This window comes from Cololabis saira, chromosome 10 (assembly GCF_033807715.1).
Source record: "Cololabis saira isolate AMF1-May2022 chromosome 10, fColSai1.1, whole genome shotgun sequence".
Lineage (NCBI taxonomy): Eukaryota > Metazoa > Chordata > Actinopteri > Beloniformes > Belonidae > Cololabis > Cololabis saira.
In genome coordinates this window covers 26,692,210-26,719,800 of record NC_084596.1, presented here as the reverse complement: position 1 = coordinate 26,719,800, position 27,591 = coordinate 26,692,210, and the positions used below count along the sequence as shown (strand labels likewise).

Below are 27,591 nucleotides of genomic sequence, written 5' to 3'. Positions count from 1 at the left end.
TGAGTGTGTCATGGCCAGCACTGTGTGTTGTTTGTGAATCATCAACTCTTTATTGTACAGATTACTGACCCGTGACAGTTAGCCCAGTTGGTGTATGTGACTGGTCAAACGTGATAAATGCACACCCTGAAGTATGAACTGCAGCACCATGAATCTGACCCTCTGATTTCACATGTTCTTGCCCATTAGTTAACAGAGTTGTTCAGCAGGTTCTTTTTTCACTGCTTGACCATTTACCAATTACTTTGCTTTATGGTTTAGCCATGCCAGCAATGTGGAGTTCTTCAGTTATCATTTATTTGAAGTAAATCAAATGAATTCCGCTGGAAAAGGTTAAAAAGTTCTTTGGCATGTATTTGGTATTGAAATGTTACTATGCTGCTCTAAAAGTAGATGCTGTGTGCTGCTGAATGAAGATGAGAGCTACATACATGGCACTTAACTAATGCCTCGATTCAAACAAGTCAGAAAACTGTGCAAAAAGTACAAGAAAAACTGACTGCAATGGTCCACTTGTAGCTAATCCTTTACTAAAGTTGAACTAAAATTGTATATAAACAACTTATCAAATGTACAAACTTTGTGATTTTTTTCATATATACCAAATGGGATTTTAATGCCAGGAACATATTTTGTAAAAGCTGGAATAGGAACATATTCAACAGGATCACCTCTACTTTTAATAATTTGAAGGATTGAAAAATAATATTTTATATACTGGTATATATGTATACACACACATATATATATATTTTTTTTTTTTATTGTGTTACGTTACTGAGGAACTGTAAAATATGTGTTATTAGAAATTAAGTGAGACTGTTTATCCCCACAACTGACCTGTGTGTACTTGCTTGTTTTATACGATGATGAAAAGTCCAAGAGCTAAAAATGACCCTTCTATTGTTTGTTTTTGAGCATAGATCTGGTTTGTAACAAAGATTTGCAGGGCCTCAGATACCACCATAGTCATAACACTTACAACAAAGATACCATAGATATCTTCATTAAGACTGAGATTTCACAACAATAATACACTATTGAACAGCATGAATGCGTGGCTAAAAATAAATGATAAAATGCTACTTCAGATATATAAAATAGCAAAAAAAAATGTTGTTGCCAAATTGTTATTTGACATGGCCTTGCTCAAATGCTGTCACATGTTTTCTTTGAAAGTGTGTGCTGAAAACAACCACTGGTCCAAACCCTCTTTTTCCTGTGGATATGGTTCTTCTTTGAACGTTTTACTATGCAGTTGTTACTGCAACAAAGAACTGGCAGTGGTTTGCATTAGTATTTCTGAGCCACTTAACATAAAGTCAATTGGTGAACCAATGGCATTAAAAAAAGTTTTCAATATTGTACCCTTGTGTACAGATATTCCTCTGGAGACTCAGAAAATGTGAGAAACAAAATGGATTTGTGGCCTAAACAGTTTTGCTCAATGGCGAACTCTTCCAGACCTTTTTTTAAAAGATTCCACATCCGTCGTGTTACTCCGCTGTTTCCAGTTGACCTACTGTAACTGGCTCTCAGGTGTTTTTTGCTGTTTTTTTTTTTTGTTGTCGTTTTGTTTTTTTGCATAAAATCACTACAATTTAAAGTGAAATTATGTCAACTTCTAACAATAGCCGTGCAGACAGAACACAGCTGCAGCACAGAGGGGGTTGGAGCAGTTGTCCTACTTGTAACAATGCAATGTACAACTGTTTGTCTGCCTGCGACAGGTGGAACAAAGGAGAGGTAAGGGGGTTCTCTGATGTATTTTTTTCTGTCTCCATGACAGAATTAGTTCATACGGTTATACAAAACAGTTGGCTAAGTGTGACAAGATGACATGAAGAACATGGAGGTTTCGTCTAATTTAGTCTTCTCGTAGTAAGAGCCAAGCTGCAACTGCTCAAGAACTTCCACTTCTGCATCAAACACTGTTTGCATTCAATCTGAAGGATGATGTAAGTTATAACATTTGTGTAAGAATATTAATCATTCCATTTAACATTTTCTATTTGTTAACCAACACATAACACTTACAAACTTTAAAGATGCAAAACTAAAACAAACTTATGACAAGACTTTTTTTTAATTTTGCAGGTTCTTTTAAAGGTGCAGTATTTCCCTTGATCTCTTCCAGTGACCTGAGCTGGCAGCATGCAGAAGAGGAGACTATTCTAGACAAGTAGGTCTAGGAAAACTGCTGCTCTCTTCACAATTCCCATTGCATCAATGCCTGCGTCAGCAAACCTGTGACCAGCGATAAGCATTAGCATGTCCAGATTGATGACAAAGGCCATGAAAAGGTGAAAAGATCCCACATTAAACGCTGCAAGCTTTTCCAAACCGCAGGTCCAGATTTAGGTGCAGCTGCAGTCCAACAGTCAAATGTGAGCCAGGCTGCTAATGCTAACTAGCACATGGTGGCTGTTGGTGGAGCATTAAATATCTGCTGGGATGGCCTGGCGCCTCAGGCAGCCTGGCTAAACACAGCCACTGACATCATCTCCATCGTCACTGCAGCAGTATGCCTAAAACCCAATCTAATCTCTGATATCAGACCGAGCCAGTGGCTATGTACCTTAGGGGTGCCACCTTTCAGAAATAGAAATAAGGGACGCCCTGATTTCAGCAGCGCAGGAGCCAAAAAAAAGCCCTAAAACTTCTAAACTGAATAAAAATGTGTTTATTTTATATGAAAAACAAAATGCTTTGATTTAAAGTTTAAAGTGATTTAATAGCATTGAACTTTCATGACTGTAGAGACAGAAAACCATATAGCAACTGAAATAGCCTCCTATGCTACGTATGTCCACATCAGCCCAGATGTATAATATAGCTACAGGTGAAGAATATGGTGTAAAAGTTAATTTATTTCAATAATTCAACTAGAATATGGTGTAAAAGTTAATTTATTTCAATAATTCAACTAGAATATGGTGTAAAAGTTAACTTATTTCAATAATTCAACTAGAATATGGTGTAAAAGTTAATTTATTTCAATAATTCAACTAGAATATGGTGTAAAAGTTAATTTATTTCAATAACTCAACTAGAATATGGTGTAAAAGTTAATTTATTTCAATAATTCAACTAGAATATGGTGTAAAAATTAATGAAAATACGGGACAAATCGCGTCCCGTATTAGTTCAATACGGGACGCAACATTTTTTTCTCAAATAAAGGACAATTCCGTATTTTACGGGACGGGTGGCATCCCTAATGTACCTACAAGCTGTCATGCAAAAGCACATAGGGCCTATCAACTAAAGGGGAGATTGTCAACAACAGTTTATAGTTTCTACGTTTTTTTACAAGCTGTTAATACATGAAAATCACGTAACACCTCAGTTAGGATTACAGGCCATACTTATTTGAAAACCGCTTACTGCAAGCTTGAGGAGAAAGCAATGCACTCATAAGCCTGTGCCAGATCATCCATGCATGTATCATAATGCCTGCACAGAAAGACAGATGTGACATGCCTCACTAATAAGGAAGATGTGATGTTTTCAGTCATGATTTATGTGTCTGTTTGTGTTTTCGGTTTAAGCCCTTTCTCACCGCCGATTACACCACCTTCCTATTTCTGTCCATCCACCCAATGAAAAGAGAGGGCCAGGTCACTTTCAACAAGGCTTTAAGAGAACCAGACCTTTGTGAGAGTCTTGGTGCACAGAAAGGGTTTCACACAATACCGCCTTGAAGGAGTCCAACACAAAAGGGGGCGACGGCTGCAAATAAAACATTCAAACCAACTTTGCTAGGACCCCTGAGAGAAAGGATTAGGTTCCTGGGGAATTTCTCTAAAAAATTAGTTCATGAAGGCTTTGTCTTTTGTTGATTGCAGAATTGTGAGCCGATTCAAAGTCACTGGGCTACCATGGACCAGTGCACGCTTTTCAAAATTCATTATAAAGTCAAGCAATGGATTTTGCAGTTACTAAAATCTCCTAAAGTTAAAGGCACGTGCTATAACCATGATGCAAAAATCTAAATCAGATAGACCACATGGTGTTCTTCGGTGTAGAGACAACATTTTAAAGTCATGAAATTGCCACAAGTCTCCATTCATTACACACCTGACACCCACAGTCAAATGTAGGTGCAGAAAAATCTACAGCTTTGTCCTGCTCTATCTTTTAACCATGATGGTACCTTTTATCAATCAGCACCTAATCAAAACTAATTCAAGGCAATACTCTTCTCTATAGATTATTTGCCTCACAACCAATGGGACGCAGTGTGAACTCCTCAAATAGGAGGCAGACAGCAGTAAGCCCTGGTATGTTTGCCTCACATGGTCTACTTTGTGCTCACTCAGGCAGATAAGCACATGTGGTCACGTCTCCAAAAATACAATCCCTAGAAGAAAGAAAAGAAAAAAGAAAAAGGAGTGACTGGCACTCTGATCAGTGGTGTAAATGTTTAACAGAGCAATGGATTACTTACTACGTTCTGTAAATAGATTAACAAGGGCAAAAGTTCTAGGAAAAGTAGCAAGTATTTTCATACTCATGTCATGAATTTATGAGGTCTTAAAATGTTTCACCAACTTTTGAGCTATCAGTGTGTATAGACAACATAAAAAAGAAAAAAAAAACATACACATACATGATTAAAATGTTCCCAATGCCAAAAAAAATACTAGTGATTTTGTTAAACCTAAAATCAAAGCTACGGGCCTTTCCATTGATCACTATTTAGGAAAGCTTAGGGATGGAGTCAATATCTCAATATGAAATACATAAACATTCCAATGGATGAGTCTTTCATTGATGTTCATAATTAAAAAATGATCAAAAGAAAAATCTGAAGCTGAAACTAAATATTTCAGTACCAAATCTAGTCTTTCCATAGAGGCCATGGCAATTGTGAGGATTAAATGTGCTGATCTTGTATATTGATCTATTTTTTAAAAGTTATGAAGATATAATCTAGGCAAACACAAACAATCTACTTGCAGCAAAATCAATTAATTCTGGCCCAAAAACTCTTTAGCCATTTATGCCAAACACCATCTTCAACAGTCAAACAGGAGCCAAGTTAAGACCTCAGAGGTCATGTCCTGACTGAAGGAAGGATTTGACTCAGGTCATGGTTCAGAAGTCAAGAAGTCGCACAAACATGGAACCACTCATCTGCTCGCATTGGCCTGTCTAAGGCATGGAGCTTGTGAAAAAAGATTCTGAGCCGAAAGCACTGCAGTAATCGTGTCATGAGAAGAAGAGGTGACCAGGGCAGTCCTGGTCATAATGTCTTTGAAGGTTATTTCTGAGAGGAATGGATGCACACTTCTTACATACTTCAATCAGTTACTTCTTTCCGTTAATGTTTTAACTTTTTTCAGAATAACAAAACAAAGATTAAATATTCTTGATTTTTTGTCCAGAAAAAAGGTTAAAATCCTCTGCAACTTATTATATTGTTAAAAAAGAATGAGATTCTTTTATTCTATTTTATCATTTATATAGCTTGGGTTTTATGTTTTGTTTGCTACAGGCTGCATCGCCCAAACCCCACAGCATGATCAATCCACACCCCTGGCTGCTGCAGAGGTGTTCTTGACATGATGTCGTCATGGAGTGCTTTTGATTTGCCTTTTTTCATTATAGTATGAGCAGTACTCTCAGAAAACATTGTATATTTTAAATATCTCTTGCTCTGTGGATATCAATTATCTTTTTCACCAAAAAACAGAAAAATCATGCTTGTCCAGTAAAGAAAGTACCACATTATTGTGCTTATCATGAGGGGCCACAGGGAAATAAAAACATAAAATACGACTATTTTTCCCAAATGCAAAGATTAATTCAATTCCATAACGCAATATTGAAAAAAAACTTTAATTTTCCTACACAAACTGTGTCAAATGGTCAAAAGTGTGATAGGTTTGAAATGAAATGATGATGTATATTAAAGTATAAGAAAAACTTCTGACTTAACAGGCATGGGAAGTCATACGAAGTTGGGCCCATGATATCTGTTAGTGTGCTGGTGTAAATCTGTCTGACAAACTACTGAGTTCAATTTTGATCAGATTAGTTGGGCTTTAAACTAAGCAGACCATGCTTCAAACAATCTACTTTGAAACAGCGAGACCGGAAACCGCTCTGTCAATAAAGAGAAAAAGGGGGGGAAAAAAAGAGAAAAGGAACCCCTTTCTTTGAACCTCAGCATTTTAAGATAAACATTGACTGTGCCATTATCTAATAGATCTACTTGGAGCTATACAGACACCAGTTGAACAGCCACCTGCGTCGGCCATGAAAGAAACCAAAGCAGCCATTCAGCTCGCTCTGGCCCCCATATCTCATTAAACACATCATTTATTCTGTGGGTTTCAAAAGAATCTACAAGGTTCCTCGAGGAACAGTCAAACATGTCACAGGTATTGAACTGTCTCACAAAACTCATGGGAATTTTAAAAGAGCACTAAAATCCTCAGAGGCTTAAATGAAACCCTCATTTCATCACTGGAAGGTGACAAAGGAAAACACCACTACCTCAAACAGTGATCATGATGTACTTAGATGTTTTCATAATTGAAACACTGGACATACTTTTCTCACTATTCAGACTCGGTAGTTAATGAGCTTCCAATTTCACACTATATCAATGCCGAACATATCAAAATATCACATTTCTTTGCTCATGATTCAGCTTTTTCAGAGCAGAGAGAGAACAAAACGTCTTGAAATGCAATGGTGGCAGGTAAACATTATAGTCTTGGTTGCAACAAATGCCATTAAAAAGAACAATCTGTGGCAGGTGTGTGGTAAGTGTATGTGGGTGAAGGGTAGTGTTGTGTGCGCTGGTAGTCACAGCCACAAATCCAGCCACACTCTTTTTAGCACACTTTTAATACAATAATGCTGCAGTCCCTGCTCCCAAACAAACTGAGCATTACCACGTATTAAAGTCAGACATCTCTAAAGGCCCTCCATGTGTCCATCCTCTTGCGAATTTGGACTATATTTAGCCGTGTGGGATCTCTGCTCTGATCAGTCCGTCTAAAAACGGAGACAGAAAAGCCTGCACCCTTTGTCTGACACAGTGCCCACCGGCAGCCAAATGGGGAACGTGTGCAGATGAGAGCCTCTTGTTACTTTTCCAATACTGGTCAAAACTCTTGTCACGCTTGAGGTGCAAGGGTCCACCTGCGCATCTCAAATAAGATATTACAGCCCTCTGATCCCTAATCCAGAGACAGCATTCCTCTCCCTCCCTTGCGGCAGATAATTGAGCGTGAGCTGCAGTTTTATGGGCCGCTAGCCAACCTACTAGCAGAGACACGGGTCATGATGGAAGCATATTCTCCAGTCAAAGGGGTGTGAATCCGACTCCTGGAAAGAATCCAGCCGCACCACATGATTGCCGCTTGCTGAGGCGATGAAGCTCACGCTGAAAACACAATCACCCAACACCTCTGGAGTACTTGTGAATGAAACCAGCAACCTTCTTCATGAGGAAGAACAGAGAGCAAAAATGCTGCAAATACCTAATCTCAGACCGGCAAAGGTGATTTCCCTCTTCGCAAGAACAGCACAACTCATCTCTCAGCATCACAGCAATGGCAAAGGAAAAGCTAACATGAATCCTTCCCCTTAAAAATCCAGGTGCTGCGTTTGACCATCAACAAAGAGTTATAATTAGTCACACGGGGGAACAGCTGGAAAACAGATGGTCCTGAGCAGAATAAGAATTTGACAATCTCACCTGTCCAAAGTGCAGGGTAAGGTTCACCTCGTTGAAGGCCGTTCCCCTGGACAGAGGAGGGCTCTGCCACCATCGCTCTGTCCCATCGATGGCATTGGTCGCTGGGTGAGCTCTGTCTGAATCATCAGAGGTGCAGTAGTCACAGAACTGGCCCTAAATGGGATCAAATTGTTCGCATTGAAAACATACCCACATCATAATGATTGCTACATACCATTAAAATGTTTTATAATGGAGGTGTCACTTATTAATAACTAATATGCTGAAATATCAAGAGCAGTTAAACTTTAACTGTGCCTTTTACAGTGATGTATGACCCCTCATGAGTGCTCCTGAGGAAGTGGGACCACTGTTGAAGGGCATTTCCTTTAGAAAACGTGGGAATTAACTACAGAGTGCAAAAGTATTTCTGCCAAGTTCCCCGGGGGGTTTTAAACGCTCCTTAAAATTACATTTACAAGCTACAAGTTAAAACATATAGGTCGGAGTCATTATTATAAAAGTCATAGCCATAACTCAGTCGACTTTATGTCAGTGTCACATACAACAAAATTACATGTTCACTGCATGAAATGTAAGGATAAATTGCAGTGTTTCTCTGTTCCTACATTCCCTTTTTAGGCACATGATGAAAAGTTATGCGCTCGCATTGAGCTCCCACTTTTTTTTTTTTTTTTTTTGTTCTTTTTTTTGTTTTTTTTTTCCTTACCTGTATATTTTCAGTGAAAATTCCATAATTAGGTCCTCCGACAAGCTTACAGAATAAATCCGACCTCGGTGCGCCAGCCTCATCCTGGCCGCAGGTTGCGGTGGCGGTGATCCCGGAGCCGGGAGCGAGGTTGAAGTACGGCGGGTTCAAACTGAAGTCATTAAAGGTGTCCTCCTGTCCACCCGCGTCCCTGATGAAGAGTGTGATCCAGGAGGTCAAAAATACAGCCGCGAGGAGGTGAGGTCGGCTCATCCCTCCCGCCATGTTCCACCTCTGAGCTTGGTGTAGATGCTGAGCTGCAGGTCCGTCCGCAGCAGCTCTCCATGAACCGCTTAATGGGCTGCGACTCTTTACGCGCGGGACACTTTCCACAGGTCCGCGGCGCGCCCGCTTATGTCACTGCAAAGCTTCAAGTTGATCTTCAACCGCTGAAGGTGTATCCTCTTTTAGCCACATATCCCCCAGTCGAGAGCACTTTTCCGCGTTCCGCACTGAGCTGCAGCGCAGCTCCGAGGCGCTCAGGTGTCAGGATGCGGATGGTCTGAGCTCTGCGCTAAAGGCTGATTTATGGTTCCGCGTTACAATAACGCAGAGCCTACGGCGTAGGGTACGCGGCGACGCGCACCTTACGCCGTATGCTACGCCGTCGAGTTAACGCGGACCATAATCCATAATTCAGGTTTAATGCGCTGTGACTGGCTGAGGCCAAAGGTCTGCCAAACACAATTAACACTCAGTTTTGCCCCTGCACCAGGGGTTATTGGCTTTTTTCCCTCTTTTTTTTGTTAAACAATGGAAATGCTCTTCTTAAATGAGCGTACATGGATAAACACATACAGTATATATTGGGTGAGTGGGTAGATTGGGTAGATGGGTAGATGTTTATTATTTATGTTCAGAAATGGGCAGCTAATTATATGTATGTGTATGTATGCATGTGTATATATATGTATATATATATATATGTATATATATATATATATATATATATATATATACACACACAATATACACACACACACACACACACACACACACACCTATATATACCTATATACCTATATATACCTATATATATATATATATATATATATATATATATATATAGGTATGTGTGTGTGTGTGTGTGTGTGTGTGTGTGTGTGTGTGTGTGTGTGTGTGTGTGTGTGTGTGTGTGTGTGTGTGTACTACACTGTGTGTGTGTGTGTGTGTGTGTGTGTGTGTGTGTGTGTGTGTGTGTGTGTGTGTGTGTGTACATAGATATAGAGCAGATGCAGTTAATAGAGACAGTATAGTTTAAAAATAAGTATATTTATATAAATATGTATATGGGCATGTGTGTACAAATGTATAGAAATATTCAACGTGTATGTATGTATGTATAGGTGTGTGAGTATAATTACAGTATATAATAATAATAATAATAATAATAATAATAATAATAATAATAATAATAATAATAATAATAATAATAATAATAATAATAATAATAATAATAATTAGCAGTGTGAGTACAGTGTGTGAGTATTTATAAATACGGGTTAGATGATTAGTGAATGGGGGTAGGATTAAATAAGTTTACACTTCCTACTCCTTTTTTGCACATGTAAACTAAGATATCAAGTGTTAAAGGATGAAATTTTTTGTTTTGTTGTTTTGTTTTCTTAACTTCTCTTGAAGTGTTGTTTTTTACATGTACAAAAATAAAATCAATCAAATCAAACATCTTTGTGTGTATCCCAATACAATAATACTAGAAAATTGCTTTACAGTAAACCTGACTTAAAAAAAAGACCATTAAAATATATTTGAGATTTTTTTTTTCCTTATATTTTTCGAAACTTCTTTAAAATAATTATAAAATAAACAAATAAATAGCAGTGATTTCCACCCAACATGTACGTTTACATCACGCCCTTTTTTTGTCTGCATATATATGAATGGTTAATACCAAGTTTGGTAAAAACCTAAACCATATATATGCATTTCAATATATAATCAATTTAATATATCACATATAATGTTTTTTTTTATATAATCAATGTAAACATAATAAACATGACATCACGCCCTTTTTTAATGGCCCTACAGTGACCTCTAGCGGAGCACACTGACATCACAAGTCGTGACGTGGATTTATTTCAGTGTCACGTAAAACCAATAATAAACACCAAACAACGTGACATGTTTATTATGTTACAGTTTTCCAACGATAGCTTTCAGATGGCCAATTTGTCATGTATTTGGGCTGTTGTCTCGAAAGTATCCCAGTGAAAGAAAGTGAAACTAATCTGAATCTCTCCCCGACTTGAGTTTTTAGGAATGTTTCAGTAACTTGTGTTATGTTTATAACTTGCACAGCAACAGTCGGACAACGTGACTCACTAGCAGGAGGGTTTTTTCCGTGTCCCAGCATCGTCGCCATTCTTTTAAGTGGCCAGACAGCTTTCTTGAACCCTTGTGTCATCGCCTTCAGCGTGATAAGCAAACAGGAACTAAAGTGGTTAGAGACATATAGGCACACAGCTGAAAACAAGACCTGGGTCGATCAAGGCTGAATCTGTTGTGCTTTTCCTTTTCGCATGACTCCTCATGGAGCCAACAAACCTTCAGGTAGGATGAATGGCTCATTTTAAGACTGGGAACTCCCTGTTTAGGATGTAGTTTCTCGCTCAGGGAGAAAAGTCCTGACAGCCCCGCCAGATTTTATTTTGACATTTCCTTGTAGTTCAGTCCCTGAATCTTCAAAATGTGGCAGCCCAGAATGTCCACGGTTTAATAGAAATCTGCGATGTAGTTTGGAAGTTTTACTGGTAGTGACTAAGCCATTTTTATAATATCAACAACGTATCCTGCACCACATGGCAAAGCAGTCTTATATTATTTGTATTACCAAGTAACACCCGGTTGTCAGTATGTAGCACTAGATTGACAATTTACACACCCTATTTCCAGAAAATCTGGAAGCTTTTGCTGTTTGTTAATTCCATCTGACCTTTCTTTAAATTCATTTACGTAGCAGACACTTCTTCTCAAAGTGGCATGCATGATGTACCAAAATTCAAACTTCAGTACTGTACAGTAATGTTTAACAAGTGCAAACCTACTTCAATGACAGTACAGATGAAATGTATGGTATGCAAAGTACACAAGTTCAAAGGGAATTATTTTCATTCCTTTTCATTTTCTGACTCCATTAGAAAATGTTATAAAATCTCAATTTTGAATCCAACAATTTTCACCAATAAAAGCTGGGAAAGAGGCATGTTTACAAGTGGGTGACAACATTTTATTTTTTGAAAGTACTTTTTATCACCAAAGTGATCTCCAGGTTTTATGACTATGAGAGTCTTATGGAATGCAAAGGTAATTCAACATTATATGTGAAATTAAAATGGGAAGAAGAATTGAATGTGGAAATTTCATCAGAAGAATGGTATGACATGGGTATATTCCAACATACTTCCACAAGCTCACACCAATGGAGAGTGTTTAATTGGAAAAATTTAATTCGGGAATTCGCCTAAGATCCAAAGTAAAAAAATTTTTGGGATTGTGAAAAATTGAAATTTTTCTGGAAAGATGTACATTCAGTTTTGACAAAAGTACTTGGATATGAGATTCCATTAACATGTACTGTTTTATACTTGTGTCATATTGCAACGGTAGTGCAGGCAGAGGATCACTGGTTGGTTAAGACACTCCTTACAGCTGCTAGGAAAACCATCACTAGAGCTTGGTATAAACCTGAATCGCCTACTTTTAAACAGTGGCTGGATATTATTAAAGAAATATGGACGATGGAAAGACTGACCCATATCCTGAGTTTGAGGGAAGGGCTATTTGAGAAGAGATGGCAAAAGTGGACATTTTATCTACAGAAAGCATAAGGATGCAGGCCTCTTTTTTTTTTCTTCCTCTTTTCTTTTTTTTTGGATAGATTATTAATGTGCTAACCCACAAGTTTATGTTTGTTTTTCTACTTTTTATTTTTATTTGTTTGTTTGTTGCACGGTGAATATACAGATCATTTTTGTGATCTGGTAAAAATGTGCAGCTGTAAAAAACTGAAAATCTAATAAACACAAAGTGACAAAAAAAAAAGAAAGTACTTTTTATAACAATTTGAAACAGGGGATAAAAATTGCTGCAGCTTTGTAAGCTGATTTTATGTCCAATCTTGCTTAATACAGGATTTCAGCTGCTCAACAGTCCGTGATCATTGTTGTCTGATTCGCCTCTTCATGATGTACCTTATTTTTTCAGTATACACAGATCTGGACTGTAGGCAGTACAGTCAAGCATATGTTTTTGTAAGTCATGCAGAATAATGAGTTCTGGTATGTTTCTGCTCAAGTAACCACAGACCACACAGTAAAAGACATCACCTTGATGTTGGCATCTATTTCTCTAAATTTCAGTCTACATCTCTGCAACAACGACACTTTCACACGTATGCAATTCACTTATTTAATGGGCACTATGTAACTCCTCGATGTCACAGATGCTGGCTTTTGCCCCTTTTACTGATAACAAGCTGGATGGTCTTTCTCATCATTCAGAATCAGAATCAGCTTTATTGGCCAAGTTTGAATATGCCAGAAAGGGAATTTGACTCCGGTTATTTCGCTCACTGTATACCAGATTCGCATATATATATATTTTTTTTTTTTCCTAAAAGCAAGCTGGAAGGTTAATTTATCTCAACGCAGACAATCTGTGCGCTGTCTTTTTGTTAATCTGAGATGAGTTTGTGCCCACAGAAGATAGAAAATGGTTTGATTATTACGTAAAACAGTGTCAGTGGCCTTAATGGCTGCAGTGATTTTGTTGAGTCCATTTGGGTATATAAATGATGTGGTGGCATAATGCTTTTTTTCATGTAGTGCTGCCTGACGGCTCAAAGAAAAGATGCATCCTGCAGTGATGAGCCAAAAATCTGCCAGCTTTGATCACTGGCCAGTCAACCAGTGCACCTCTAGTCTAAATACCAATATATTTCTTTTTGTATGTTCTTTGTGGACCTGAGATGGACTGATGACATGTAAGCGTAAGAATAAACAAATGCAGATAAAGGATAGATGGATGCCCATGATGCTGATTTTTGACAGAAAATTACACAGTTTAACAGAGCATCCATGTGAAATGTCCTATATATTTGAATAAAGCAGAATCTGAGGATGAAAAAGCAAGCTCTTCCTTTCATCCTGAAACTTCCAGAGTTTTTCCACAATATTAAACACTGCAGATATTTGTAATTTGATATTAATCTTTGATGAAAATGGGTTAGCCATGACCTACCATTGCTTAATTAAGCCTGTAATGAATGCTTCTTTTATACCCAATCCTGACACGCACACCTTTCATCACTTAATCTGCTGAAGCTTTCACAGCAGTCATGCTTATAAGCAACTTCTGTCAGCTTTTCGCTTTTAGGTGTCACCACAGTAGATCATCATGATCCACATATTGATTTAGGCATATGTTTCTATTGGATGTCCTTCTTAACTACCACCTTCATTTATTTGGGGTGGGATCGGTATATGAGAACACCAGTCTTTTACCTCCTAGCGATGGGGGCAATTTTGGGTTCAAATTTGGGTCTGACCTTCCCTCATATCCATATATTTTATAAACTTTACCATTTTTCTTTACCCTTATTACAACTTATTATTATTAGTATTATTATTATTAGTAGTAGTATTATTAGTATTATTATTACTATTATTTTCTGCTGTTATAGTTTTATACATTTGTTAAAAATATATAAATAAGAAGTTGGTCACTGTGAAGATCATATCAAAGATTCAAAGGAATTAATAAGTTATAAATGAAAGTTCTTGGGTTTTAAACACTTGCTAATAATTTTTAAGTGGGGCTCATACTTTATAAACAGTTAACCCATACATCACTTGTCATCAAAAAAAAAGGAAAGAATTGAAATGCTTAATTACCGTCATCAATTTAGAAATACATGCCTCCAAATGATCAATATTCATAAAGTCAACTTGGCTACAAGTGTGAAGACAAGTGTTATTAGCACAAAAAAGGCATGAAAACTTTATTTTATTTTGTCAATCCCCTTATTTTGGACTAGTTTATGACTTATACACCATTTCAGACTCCATGTTTTTGAAAATTAATATTATTTATAATATTCTATGTCTCAGAATGTAAAGAACTGTTTCTGTATTTGTTATATTGCCCTTTATGAGACCTAGCTATTTTATTAGAATTAGTAAGTGCGATAGTGTCCGAACTGTTAATTAATTTCCTGCCATTTCAGAAAGCTATTGCTATAGCACAGAAAGCTTCACAGGAGGACCAGGCCGGAAACTATGAGGAAGCCATCCGATCCTACCAGCATGCAGTCAAGTACTTTCTTCACATTTTAAAACGTGCGTAAGCAATATCACATTAGTTTTGGCAAAGATATGATACTACGCAGCACATCATCTTTACAATCTGTGCATGGCTGCCTTTTGCTTTGGTAAATTTCTGTGTGTGCATTATGTATGTAGCATTTTTGCTTTTGCCATCTCTTTAACTTCTCATGACATACGGATAATAAACTGTCCCAAAAACTTCCTACATAAATTCATTAAACACATGTTGACTGGTTACATTTAAGTTACTATGACATAGAATGAGAAAATGTCTTTGCTTTTCAATTAATGAATGTGTCCCTTTATTTCCATCAGGTGAGCCTCAGGGGAAAGATGGCAACCAGAAGATTAGAGATAAATGTAAACTGTACCTGGACAGAGTGGAAAACCTGCAAGAGTACCTAGTAAATAAAGAGGTCATTATTGAAATTAAATATATTATATTTGTTCTGCAAATATTAACATAATTTTATCTGTCGATGAAACCAGAACAATTGTCACAGTAATGTTGGTGAGGGTCCAATGAGCAGATTACAGCCATTTCTTAATACGTTTAAACTCAAGCACCTATGGATGAGTACTGCATCCAAGAAGATTAAAAAAAAAACAATTTTTCTATGTTTTTCTGAAATATTGAATTTTTTTTCCTTTTTAAAAAATATGAAATTTGGTTGCCTTGAACTAAAATAAGTTATTTCATAGGTCTTTCACCATGCGTTTGTTGCAAAAACATAACCTTTACTCAATGTCTCAACCTCAAAACAAAGTAAAAACTGGATTAAAGTAAACAATCATGATGTGTTTGCATTAATCAAGAGGAAAAAATATGTTGTAATTCAGAAAAATAGAGAGAGAAAATATTGAAATTTTAACAAAGAAAATGTAGGTTGGCAATTTAAAAAAAATCAAAAATAATTTTTATTATTTATATACATTTTAGATATATACTTACATTTAGTTAAAACAAAACTATTTTCACTTTTTGTTTTTAGGACACAATAAATAACTTTTTGTGCTTTTAATCATAAAAAGCATAGTTTATTAAGAAGATAAAAAAAAATATATATATATATATATATATATATATATATATATATATATATATATATATATATATATATATATTTCTAAGTTTTTCTGAAATATTGACATTTCTTTCCTTTTTTAAAAATATGAAATTTGGTTGCCTTGAACTAAAATAAGTTATTTCATAGGTCTCTCATCGTGCGTTTGTTGCATCATGCGTTTGTTTGCATCAATCGAGAGGAAAAAATATGTTGTAATTCAGAAAAATAGAGTGAGAAAATATTGAAATTTTTAACAAAGAAAATGTAGGTTGGCAATTTAAAAAAATCTAAAATACCTTTAGAATGATATAAGCAATTTCAGTTGTAAATTTAGTTAAAACGAAACTATTTTCACTTTTCGGTTTTAGGGCAATAATAAATAACTTTTTGTGGTTTTAATCATAAAAAGTTTATCAACATCGATTGTATAAGTGGCCTTGACGTTACGTCGTGACGTCATCCCCTCCGTGCGAGCAGTATCGACTCTTCAATGCGGAAGTTGTTCTGGCTCGGGAGCGACCAGAAAAACGAAAACAAGTCTGCTAAAGACGTCGATAGTCGAGTAAACAGTCAGTGCGCCCTGTAGAATTCCCGAGGATATAATTTCAAAGGTAGTCTAGTCGCGTCGGTGCTATATTCGTGAGTCTGCTTGGACTCAGCGAGCAGCCCTTATGGCCAACAACAACTTACAGGTAAGTCGAGGCTAAACCGCTCTGACAAGTCCATAAAGTTGTTCACATCTTGAACAAAACTGGGGGAAATACCCTACATTTGACAGTCGAAATGGTGGCCCCGGTATTTGCGGGTTGTTTTGAGTGCATTGATCCCAGCGATGTTTGCAAAGATAAACCTTTCAGCAGTAGCCGCTAGTTAGCATGGTTAGCTCGGGGAGCTAACAGGCAGAAACAGCGTTTACACTTGTAAACAGTGAAACACCGACATCACGCCCAGTGGGGGGAAATACAGGGTGATGCTCGTCCTGCTGGTTCTGGTAGTAGCCGTACAACTTTAGTGGGAGCTTCAACGAACTTGCAAGGCACCTAATGAGATTAACGAGGCTGGTTTTATTGAGCCTTACATGAAGTGTTGGAGTTATAATGTACACAGAGGTGTCAAAAGTATTCACATTCATTATTCAGGTAGAAGTATAGATACTAGAGCTTAAAAATACTCCTGTAGAAGTTGAAGTATCAACTCAAGTTTTTTACTCAAGTAAAAGTATAAAAGTACTGGTTTCAAAACTACTTAAAGTATAAAAGTAAAAGTAATGCAAGGGGGGAAAAAGCCATCGAAAATGAATGCATCTTAGTATAATGCAAATATATTAAAGAACCATATATAAGATAAGATAAGATAAGATAAGATAAGATAAGAAATCCTTTGATAGTCCCACAGAGGGGAAATTTGCAGATTACAGCAGCAAAGGGAATAGTGCAAAAAACAAGAGGCATCAATAGAAATAGTTATCACACAGTAATAATAAAACACTATAAACAGTATATACAATAATAATAAGAAGAAGAAGGAGAATAAAAATAAATAATAAGAAATACTAGTATGTAAAAAATAACAGATGGATATTTACAGATGTTATTTACATAATTGCACGTTGCAGAGAATGATATTGCACATTATTTTCCGGTTTGTATATGTATTGTCAGGTTGTATGTGGTCTACTGTGAGCAGTGCTGGTTGTGTAGTCTCACAGCTGCAGGGAGGAAGGACCGTCTGTAGCGCTCCTTCACACATTTAGGGTGAAGGAGCCTGTCGCTGAAAGAGCTCTCCAGCGCTCTGATGGTGTCCTTCATGGGGTGGGAGTCCTTCTCCATCATGGATGACAGCTTAGCCATCATCCTCCTCTCTCCCACCACCTGTACTGTGTCCAGAGAGCAGCCCACGACAGAGCCGGCCCTTTTGATGGTTTTGTCCAGCCTCCTCCTGTCTGCAGCTGTGATGTTGCTGCCCCAGCAGACCACTCCATAAAAAATGGCTGATGCATATGTGTACTATTGAGCATTAACATGTGTTTCAGAGAGCAGAAGATATGATGACTAGTTGCCTATAAGTATTGTAATGGTACAAAAAGTCAAACTTCAGAGGCATGTTATCATTTATCCTAACCTCTATTGGAATGTACATCCAAGTTTAGTTGCAGGAATCTGAGGGATGTAAGAACAAAACTGGACAAGAACATCTGTGCCACAACCACAACCAAATTCACTCAATCCGGATGGCGCAATTTAACTGGATAGTTTTTTTTTGAAGGCCGAAATGAAATAGAGTAACAAGGCTGTTTTTAAAATGTAAGGAGTAAAAAGTACAGATAATTGCGTGAAAATGTAAGGAGTAAAAGTAAAAAGTCGTCTGAAAAATAATTACTCCAGTGAAGTATAGATAACCAAAATTTCTACTTAAGTAAGGTAACGAAGTATTTGTACTTCGTTACTTGACACCTCTGAAGTTATAATGTACACATGAGTGACATTTTCAGGGTGGGGAACCTCAAGGAAGTGAGAGAAAGGGTGTTGAGAGGCGGGTTCGTATTCCTGCCATGAATTGTCACCAAAAGTGACAGATGTAAATAAACGCACCAAATAATGAGTGTTGTGCAACAATACAGGATCTGATCTGACATAAAAACTGAAGTCATTTACTTTTCTTCCTTTCTAAGGCCAACACATAACTTAAGTGCTTACATGGTCATTTTGTAAGGTTGATATTTGATGCCTGCAAATTGATACGTCAATAGAAGGAAATCAACCCATTTATCGCAAATATATTGTCCTTAAGTTTACTGAAATATTTCTTCTTCATTATGCCCCCAGAAATGCGCACCATCGCTGACTTTGGGGTTTTTAAATCCAGACTTACAACCTATTTATTTAGATTGGCTTTTAATACATATTATTGATGTGAAATATTCTTAATTTAATTTTAATGGTTTTATGTTGTTTTTCAATTGTTTTGTTTTAATGTGGATTTTAATGGAAAGCACTTTGTTCACCCTGTGTGTTGTAAAGGGCTTTATAAATAAACATTGATTGATTGATTATCGTTATGGAACCAATCATCACAAGTATAAATGTAACTAACGTTATTCTCTGTCTATTTTATTTCAGAAAGCCATTGATCTTGCCAGCAAGGCAGCACAGGAAGACAAAGCTCAGAACTATGACGAGGCTCTGCGTCTCTATCAGGCTGCTGTTCAGTATTTCCTTCATGTGGTAAAATGTAAGGAACATGGCAGTATATTAATATTTATTGCACAGTGTTGCAAGTGAAATTACCAAAGTTATTTGCTGCTTCAGGAATCAGTGTTTTGTAGTTGCTTATGGGCTTGAGTAAGACCTGCATAGATGCAAAACTTTAATTCACATAAAGACATATTTGAGGAAAGCTGTTAATATTTTAGAAGAGCTAACATAAATAATGTGTGTTTATGGAACAAAATGATGTATGCCTAAATTTACTTGTTTTGTATCTTTGTGCTAATTCTTGACAGATGAAGCCCAAGGTGACAAGGCTAAACAGAGCATCAGGGCGAAATGTGCTGAATATTTGGACAGAGCAGAGAAGCTGAAGGAGTATCTAAAGAAGAAAGAGAAAGCTCCTCCTGCTAAGCCTGTTAAAGAGTCACAGTCTGAGGACAAAGGGTGCGTTATTGGGTGGGGCAGAGAGCCATGCCCACTGATTTTTATTCAATTCATGCATGGGAAAACAATTCCCTCTATTAAATATGAAAATCTAATCAAGTATTTATTTATTTTTAACTACACTGTAGAAAAAAAAATGTTCAGTCATCCTGGCCATTGTAACTCTGTATGAGGTTTATAAGCTGTTATTCGGCCGTTTGTAAATCATTGAAATTGTGTAAAGTGTAGACCCACCTTCCAGTCTTGTAGATCGTTAGGGTCAACCGTATCATCTTTGCCTGGTCAGCATTTTGGATGTTTATATCAGATGAGTTGACGTGTGATCAGTTATGAATCTATCTAGAGAGGAGAGTTAGTGCTGTATGTTAAGTGTTAGCTAAGTGAAACCTGAGTTTACCACTTCTGTTTAATCTTGGTTTCTCCCATTTAACAAAGATGCTTTCTTTTAGTGCTCCCTCAAACCTTCTTAGTCGATCCTGTTGTGGGAGTTCTCATTGTGGCCACAAGTGTTGTGAAAACACAAAAAGTAATGTATTACGTGTACATTACTTCTCAATTTATAGTTGACAAAAGAAAACGATGTGTACAACCTCCCAGGTAAAATAAAAATGTAAAATACAAAGTCCCTCTGTGGAGTAACAACAATAAAAGCATTTGAGAAAACAAACTTAATCCAAAACTTAAAACAGCATCGCCTGCTGAGCATGCTCAGTGGTGTGAAGTTATCAAACATTAAGAGTCTAAGAATAAACCCAGTAGGAACCAAAGTTTGCAGAACCTGCTATCTGGGGGAAGTGTTATGTTTAAAGAACATCAGTATGTTGTACTGTATTTGGACAGAGGTATCTCAGGCAGTCTAGAGGTCATATTGTTAAATCCCGTAGATGCCTCCCTGCATCCTCCACTGCCTCATGCATATGGAAAGTGACGTGACATCAGCTGGGGCCAAATAAGATGTAGGACATGGAAACAATTTGTTCGGTGTATGATGTAGTGTGTTTTCTATCACAGGAGGTAAAATGTGGCTGTAGTTAATGTTGCTGACAATTGATAGAAGTTGCACATATTTCTGAGAAAATCCAAACAAGCATGGTGTGGTCTGCTGGAAGTGAGGTCCTTCTTTTGAGCCTCCTAATTGCTGCTGTCACTTACAATGTGATTATTTTGTTGTTGAGAACCACTGTACATCTTATGTGACCTAAGTATATCAAATGTTGACCAAATATAAAATATATATTTAACAAAAACTCTATCAATTAACATATTGCATTGGTTGGTTGGTGATGCACATGCAACTTCAAAATGGCACAAGTGTAAATGTCCCAACAAGAGCTTATCAACTTGAAACTCCCTAGAGCAGTGCTCACCAACCCTGGTCCTCAAGATCTACTGTCTGTTGTTTTGGATGTTTCCCGGCCTCAGTACACCTGATTCTAATTAACGGTCCTCATTAGCTTGTTATCAAGGTTTGGCCAGTTTTGTTGTTGACACAGCTCCTTGTATCACGGTGTGCTGAAGCAGGGAAACATCTAAAACATGCAGGACAGTCGATCTCGATGACCAGGGTTGAAGACCACTGCCCTAGAGGTTAATTAAAACTCCATTTGGAGGAGAAGTGAATTGTCTTCAAGAAAGAATAAAAGAAGTAAAGTTGACTTCTGTTTCAGTATTTATCATATAAATTGAGTTTCTTTGTCCAGGAACGAAAGTGATGACGGTGAAGATCCAGAGAAAAAGAAGTTCCAAAATCAACTCTCAGGTTGGTGATATTTTTTTTAAATTTTTTTGCTCAATTAGATGTGCTGCCCCTCCTATCTGGAGAAAATAAATATACAAAAGTCAACATTTGAGGTGGATCCAAACACTTAATCAAATGTTTCCTCCTAAGACAAGAACAAATATTGTTCAAAATTCTGGCATAATGTGTTTTTGATCTACTATAGTTATGTAAAACTTGTCAGTAATGTACTTTGAATTTTATTTCAGGGGCGATCGTCATGGAGAAACCAAATATAAAATGGAATGATGTTGCTGGTTTAGAGGGAGCCAAGGAAGCACTAAAAGAGGCTGTTATTCTTCCAATCAAATTCCCACACCTTTTCACAGGTACCACATTTCATTTAGTACATCTAAATACATGTATTTAGAGAAATCTCTGTCATAATACAACAGGTGTAGGTACTGGTGTAGACTTCAACGTTTTAATGATAGAAGTATACATTAATGTTGCATTGAACATCTTTATGCAAGAGCAGTAAATAATGTTTTTTGTGACGGTAATGTATGAATGAAATGACTTACAGGAAAGAGAACTCCATGGAGGGGGATCTTGCTCTTTGGGCCTCCGGGAACAGGAAAGTCTTACCTAGCTAAAGCTGTTGCAACAGAGGCGAACAACTCAACCTTCTTCTCGATCTCTTCATCTGACCTTGTCTCCAAATGGTTAGGAGAGAGTGAAAAGTAAGTCAGAGAGAGAAAAAGAACACAGAAACATAATTAAAAGCATAATATACTATGCTTCTGTTTATTTAAGTTTATTGGCATGCATCCTTATAAGAAATTACTTCACTCATCGGGACTTTTGGGTTTAACTTTTGATTTTGATTTTAATTTCCAGATTGGTGAAGAATCTCTTCAGCCTTGCAAGGGAGCATAAGCCTTCCATCATCTTCATAGATGAGATCGACTCTCTGTGTGGTTCAAGAAGTGAGAATGAGAGTGAAGCGGCTCGTCGTATTAAAACAGAGTTCCTGGTTCAAATGCAGGGTGAGTAATGAGCTAAAGTAATAGTTTCAGTTTAATATTAGTATTTTAACTTCTTACAATATATAAGTATTCTTGTGTTAGTGTTGTACAATTTTAAGAAAAAAAATTGAGAATTATTGTCCATTTAGGTTGTATTGTTTTTATTTTTTTCTACACAACTTTGTAGAGGGGGGTGGGGGGGGTTATGTATGTTTAGGTGTCTTTCTGCTCTAACATGCCTGATTCAGATGAATAGATCACCATCAGTTTGTCATCAAGGTCTGCAGAAGTCTGTTCCTTTGAGGCACGTGTGTTGAACATCTAAAAAATGCAGAGCAGTGGCCACTGAGGACCAGAATTAAGGACCGCTGGACTAGAGGGTGCTTTTTAATAAGCTTACACTATTTGAATGGATGAGTTACTCAATAGTTACAGCTCAGTAGCTGTAAAAACCTTTGGATTAGTGTATTTCTTTAGCTTTAATTTGGATTTATTCCAAAGCCAGGGATTTGCTTAAAACTTCTCTTTATTACATATTTATTTATTTATAACTGAAATGTTGACAAGAAAACTGAAGCAGCACAATAATGGCACTTTTCCATGAGGTCCTACTCAGCTCTACTCATCTCAGCTCGGCTCGACTCAACTCGGCCTATTTTTTTTCCCATAACAATTCAGCACCTGGAGCAGAAGTAGGCAGGTTGGAGCGAAGTCATAAATAAACAAAAACATCTCGACATGCTGATTCTGCTCACACCCCACATAGATATATGATATATGTTTGACAACTGGAGTATACCGATATGTCTTTAAAGTATATTGAACATGCAAGTTAAAAGATATATGCCATGATGGAAATCATACGTTGCATGTGCAAATCATCAACACTTTGTTCAGATATATGTACAGTATATAGTAGTTTAGGAGTTTAGGTGTATTGAAAAAACAATTTTTTAATGCAGTGGTGAAAGGCACAGAAAGAGATTATGTTTATCTGGTAGGTACATTTGATGTTCATTATAATGTCTTTCTCTTCCTTGATTTGCTTGTTTTACAGGTGTGGGGAATGACAATGAAGGTGTCCTTGTTCTGGGTGCAACAAATATCCCCTGGACTCTTGACTCTGCCATCAGAAGAAGGTAAATGCGATTGGGGATTTAAAACCAATATCGACTCTCCATCTGTTCTCAGTAAAGTCAGATAATATAATTTCAGGTTTGAGAAGAGGATCTACATCCCGCTGCCTGAAGAGCACGCCCGCTCCTTCATGTTCAAGCTCCATCTGGGATCCACACCCAACAGCCTCAATGACTCTGACTTTATAACTTTGGGCAAGAAGACAGACGGATACTCAGGAGCCGATATCAGCGTTATTGTCAGAGATGCTCTGATGCAGCCTGTCCGAAAGGTCCAGTCAGCAACTCACTTCAAACGGGTATGCCTTACAAACTACCTATCTGTCATATTTTACAATGTAACAAGCTGAGATGGGATTATTACTTATTGTTGAGGTTTCTTTTTTGTTTTATGAATTAAAATAAAAACAGGTCAGAGGTCAATCAAGAACCGACCCCAACATTCTTATTGATGACCTCTTGACTCCTTGCTCACCCGGTGATCCCAGCGCAATTGAAATGACCTGGATGGATGTCCCTGGGGAGAAGCTATTAGAACCTGTGGTATGCATGGTGAGTACATTAAAATGCTAGTCGTTCGCCTAGAAATCCATCTAATAAATGTATTTTGAATATACACATACATCCTGTATATTTTAAGATACATTTGTGGCTATCTTTTTTTGTTGTTGTGTTTTTTCATGTAAATATGTATTTATTTCCCATTCTCATTGGATCGCTACCGTTTTAAATAGATGTATTGATTCGATGTCAAGGAAATTAAAAGCATTTTGGGTACTTTATACACAGGGAAAAGTATTTGAAAGGGCTTTTTTCAGTTTGTCCTTTACATTGTTATACAATTCTGCACACATTTATCAGTCAAATAATGTCTGGATGGTATGTTTTAACTTCTGTCCTCATGTATGAATCATGTCACAAAATCCATCACTTTCAACCAAACTGTAAGGTCATACAGTCCTGACAGTGTACCTTCAGTTATACAACAGGTTATACTTTGCATTATTCATGCAAAAAAAAGAAAAAAAAGACTTGGCCAAAATGCAGACACTATGTGGAAAAACTAACTAAGTACACTCCAGGATACACTAGCCTCTAAAAGCACCTTTGTCTTTTTCAATGTTGCCTGATGTTTTCTGGCATGTATTTATTCGGAGCTGTTCCAATGTCCCACCACATTATTTAAATCAGATTGAGCTCTGAACAATGACTACAACATCTTGATTGCACTTTAATCTATTTCACAATGGCCTCTGGCTAGACTGTTTTGTAGTGCATTGGTTAGACGGCACAGTCTGAAGCTGGAGCAGCTGAAACCTAGTCTTGAAGAGGAACAGTACATCCACGGTGTAGGATTATTTGGATTTTTACAATAGGAAGATGCCGTGCAGCGTCAGGTGAAACTAACTTTTTTGTTTTGCACATTAAAAAGACAAAAAACACCAAAGCCATGTACGACAGTTGTATGGCTAAAATGTTGAGCGCTAGTGTGCCAGACAGGGCAAAAAGCCAAAGACTGGGATTATTGCCTGAAATGCTTAAAAGTGTCACTCCCTAAGAGTGTAGTTTAAAATAGTACGGGGAAATCACTCGGGCAATAACTGCCCGAGTGATTGAAGAGATGAGTGATGAAGACATGGTGTCAGTACAATGACCAAGCCTTGGAGAACAACATTGATGAACAATACAGCAGGAGTTACATTTGTCCGGGGTTGAGCTCTGGTACATAAACCACTGATGTATTGTGAGACACTCATCTCGAACAAAAAAATGTTTTGTCATGATTTTCGGTTTAAAAAAAAAATTAAAACAATATTTTTCACCATTATGCCAATGAAACTCCTTGATGAAGAAATGCACCTAAATCATCTCCCCTCCACCACTGTGCTTGACGGTTGCTGTGAGGGTTTCATGTTGATGTACTGTTTGGTGTCTGTCAGATGTTGTCCTGTGCATTGTGCATAAACATCTGCACTTTGGTGTCCTCTGTCAAAAAGGACGTTGTGGTTATGATTTATTAGAACCATCTTTCTTCTCTTCCTTCTCCTCAGACTGACATGGTGAGGTCACAGGCCAGCACAAAGCCAACAGTCAACGAACAAGATCTGGACAAACTGAAAAAATTCACAGAGGACTTCGGACAGGAAGGCTAAGTTTGATGATGAAGCCAAACCAAAAGCAAGAGAAATTCATTGTCTATTTACTGTTCTCGTCCTGTTTTCCTCTGTCTCATTCTAACCATTCTCTAGGCCTCATGGGTTATTCTGTTTTGCCAATTTGGTAACCACATACAGGGGTGGAAGAAATTATTTAAATTGGTATTTACTGTTGTCCAAAGATTAAAGACTTACTACATACAGCCGTCTAGTTTAATAAACCAACAGCCCTTTCGAAACCTTGAGTTTTGTTTGACTTGCGCACTAAAGATTAAGCTATTTATAAGGAATATAAATACATTCAAGAAACTTTGAAAAACTATTGAAGGACATGCAGAATTATTCCCAAGTATGTAAATTAGGTCAAAGTGCAACTTGCATTGGTGTCTTTTGTTTCTAGGGTCTGTCTCACTAGATAAATAAACAACCCTCACATATTCTCTATTTTTACAAAGATAAAACAAGCATTTTATAACATATACTCTACCTGTAGGAATGCATAAACCTTGCACAGTGCAAGTAAAATCAAGTACGTTCATATATTTAAGATGATACATCTACTTAAATACCTAAAATAAATGGACATTATACAGCTTTGAGTTGGACATACTTGGGATGAAAGTTTTGTTGAGGAATTTTAGATTGTTTATCCAATTTCCAAACATGATTATCGTCATATTGTTTGTTTTTACTCGCTCATCATTTGAAACGTGGTTCTTGAGGTTGGATCACTAGTGGTGGAGAGCAGCATTGGTTTACCATTTTTCAAGAACTCAAAGGTTTCCTGTTTTGTTTTTTTTTGTCATGAATTTCATGTTTTTTTTCCTCCCTACAAATAACTGTACATATTCATTCACATCAACATGATCCATTGATTACCTTTGCTATAAAGTGCAAAAAAAAAAAAAAAGCCTTACATTCAGTCTGTTTAAATAACATATGGTGTGGAAGATGGACCTTGATGACTCAGGTGGAGATATCATCTTGTGCATTTTATAACAAAAAAAAAAAATCATCTCTAAGCATGAACCTAAAATAGCCATAAGTGGTAGTGTGCACCATGTGCCTTCTAGAGAAGTTGAATTACTATTTTTTATTCGTTTATTTCTAAATTAGTCAATAACAAGTGCTTTGTCACTACAACCGAGGAATGTACTATACTTGTACATTTCATATAAACTCTTTGAGAGATTGTATACATCTGTACTCTTGCTCTCGAAATGTGCAAACTTTCTCCTGAGTTTTTAAGGGGAAATGTCTCATTTTACTGTATATTTCTATACACATATTTAGCCAACTCTAAAGCCTTTTCCATTGAGAAGAAGTAATGCATGCATTTGATTTTCTGTTTTTCATTTCCTGTGTAAATAAAAGTTTAAGCTATGTCAAGAGAATGTTCCTTTTTCTTGGTATATAAAGACTTTTCCATTTACAAGAATATACAATACAATTGTGGATTTGTAATTGAGGTTTGCCTCAGTTAAAATAGTTAGTCTGTTAAATAGTCAAACTCTCCTGTCAGTGAGTATCGGTTTATAAAACGCTGAATTACATGACAATATTGTTTTAATTTAGGTGATCACCTAACCCTACTAATACTGTCATTTAGCAGACGCTTTTGTCCAAAGCAACTATCTGAGAACACAAGCAAGAAATCACATAGTAGGGTCCAGCATGGATAAGTGCTGGTCGGACTGTCTTGAGTCCAGTTGGACACAGGTGCTGCCATGCTAATGCTTAAGGATTTGTGTGTGTTGCCTTCCCACCCAACACAACAGTCCCTTTTTCAGCAAAACTACTCTTAAAATACACCATAATATCTTGTCATAAGTGCATGCAGCTTTCTCAGTGCTGAGTCATGCTAAGAGCTGGACAGATATTCTAATTCTGATGAGCAGAAAAGGTAACTCAATGCAGAAATGCTCCTTGAGAAGCACCAGACATCTTTCACTGGCTGAGTGGAGCTGTGGAGAGGGAATGTAGCTCTGGATGAAGGAGTGAAGGTAGGCAGGAGCTGTTTGG

General features: G+C 37.1%; 2 protein-coding genes across 5 annotated transcripts in view; one reads left to right on the top strand and one right to left on the bottom strand.

Moving 5' to 3' along the window:
- LOC133452740 (laminin subunit alpha-3-like) overlaps positions 1–8,898 on the bottom strand; it is a 75,399-nt gene extending 66,501 nt beyond the window's left edge. For 2 of the 3 annotated variants that reach the window (XM_061732339.1, XM_061732340.1), the window contains exons 1-2: positions 8,427–8,896; positions 7,718–7,870 (exon numbers count right to left, since the gene is read on the bottom strand). In XM_061732339.1, coding sequence (XP_061588323.1) covers positions 7,718–7,870; positions 8,427–8,690 — 417 coding nt within the window. In that variant the 5' untranslated portion in view covers positions 8,691–8,896. Of the gene's footprint in view, positions 1–7,717; positions 7,871–8,426 lie in introns of all 3 variants that reach the window. The other variant, XM_061732341.1, reaches the window with a different exon arrangement.
- Positions 8,899–10,889: 1,991 nt separating this feature from the next.
- On the top strand, positions 10,890–26,963 carry vps4b (vacuolar protein sorting 4 homolog B). Of its 2 annotated transcripts, XM_061732336.1 has the most exons (13): positions 10,890–11,039; positions 14,713–14,824; positions 15,128–15,228; positions 18,999–19,110; positions 19,382–19,532; positions 21,233–21,291; positions 21,519–21,638; positions 21,836–21,992; positions 22,150–22,298; positions 23,335–23,416; positions 23,493–23,712; positions 23,825–23,965; positions 25,465–26,963. In XM_061732336.1, the coding sequence occupies exons 1-13, from the start codon at positions 11,019–11,021 to the stop codon at positions 25,564–25,566; spliced, it is 1,527 nt and encodes a 508-aa protein (XP_061588320.1). In that variant the 5' UTR covers positions 10,890–11,018; the 3' UTR covers positions 25,567–26,963. The 2 variants fall into 2 exon arrangements, with proteins under 2 accessions (XP_061588320.1, XP_061588322.1); XM_061732338.1 differs by lacking the exons at positions 10,890–11,039; positions 14,713–14,824; positions 15,128–15,228 and adding an exon at positions 16,345–16,571.
- The last annotated feature ends 628 nt before the right edge of the window (positions 26,964–27,591 follow it).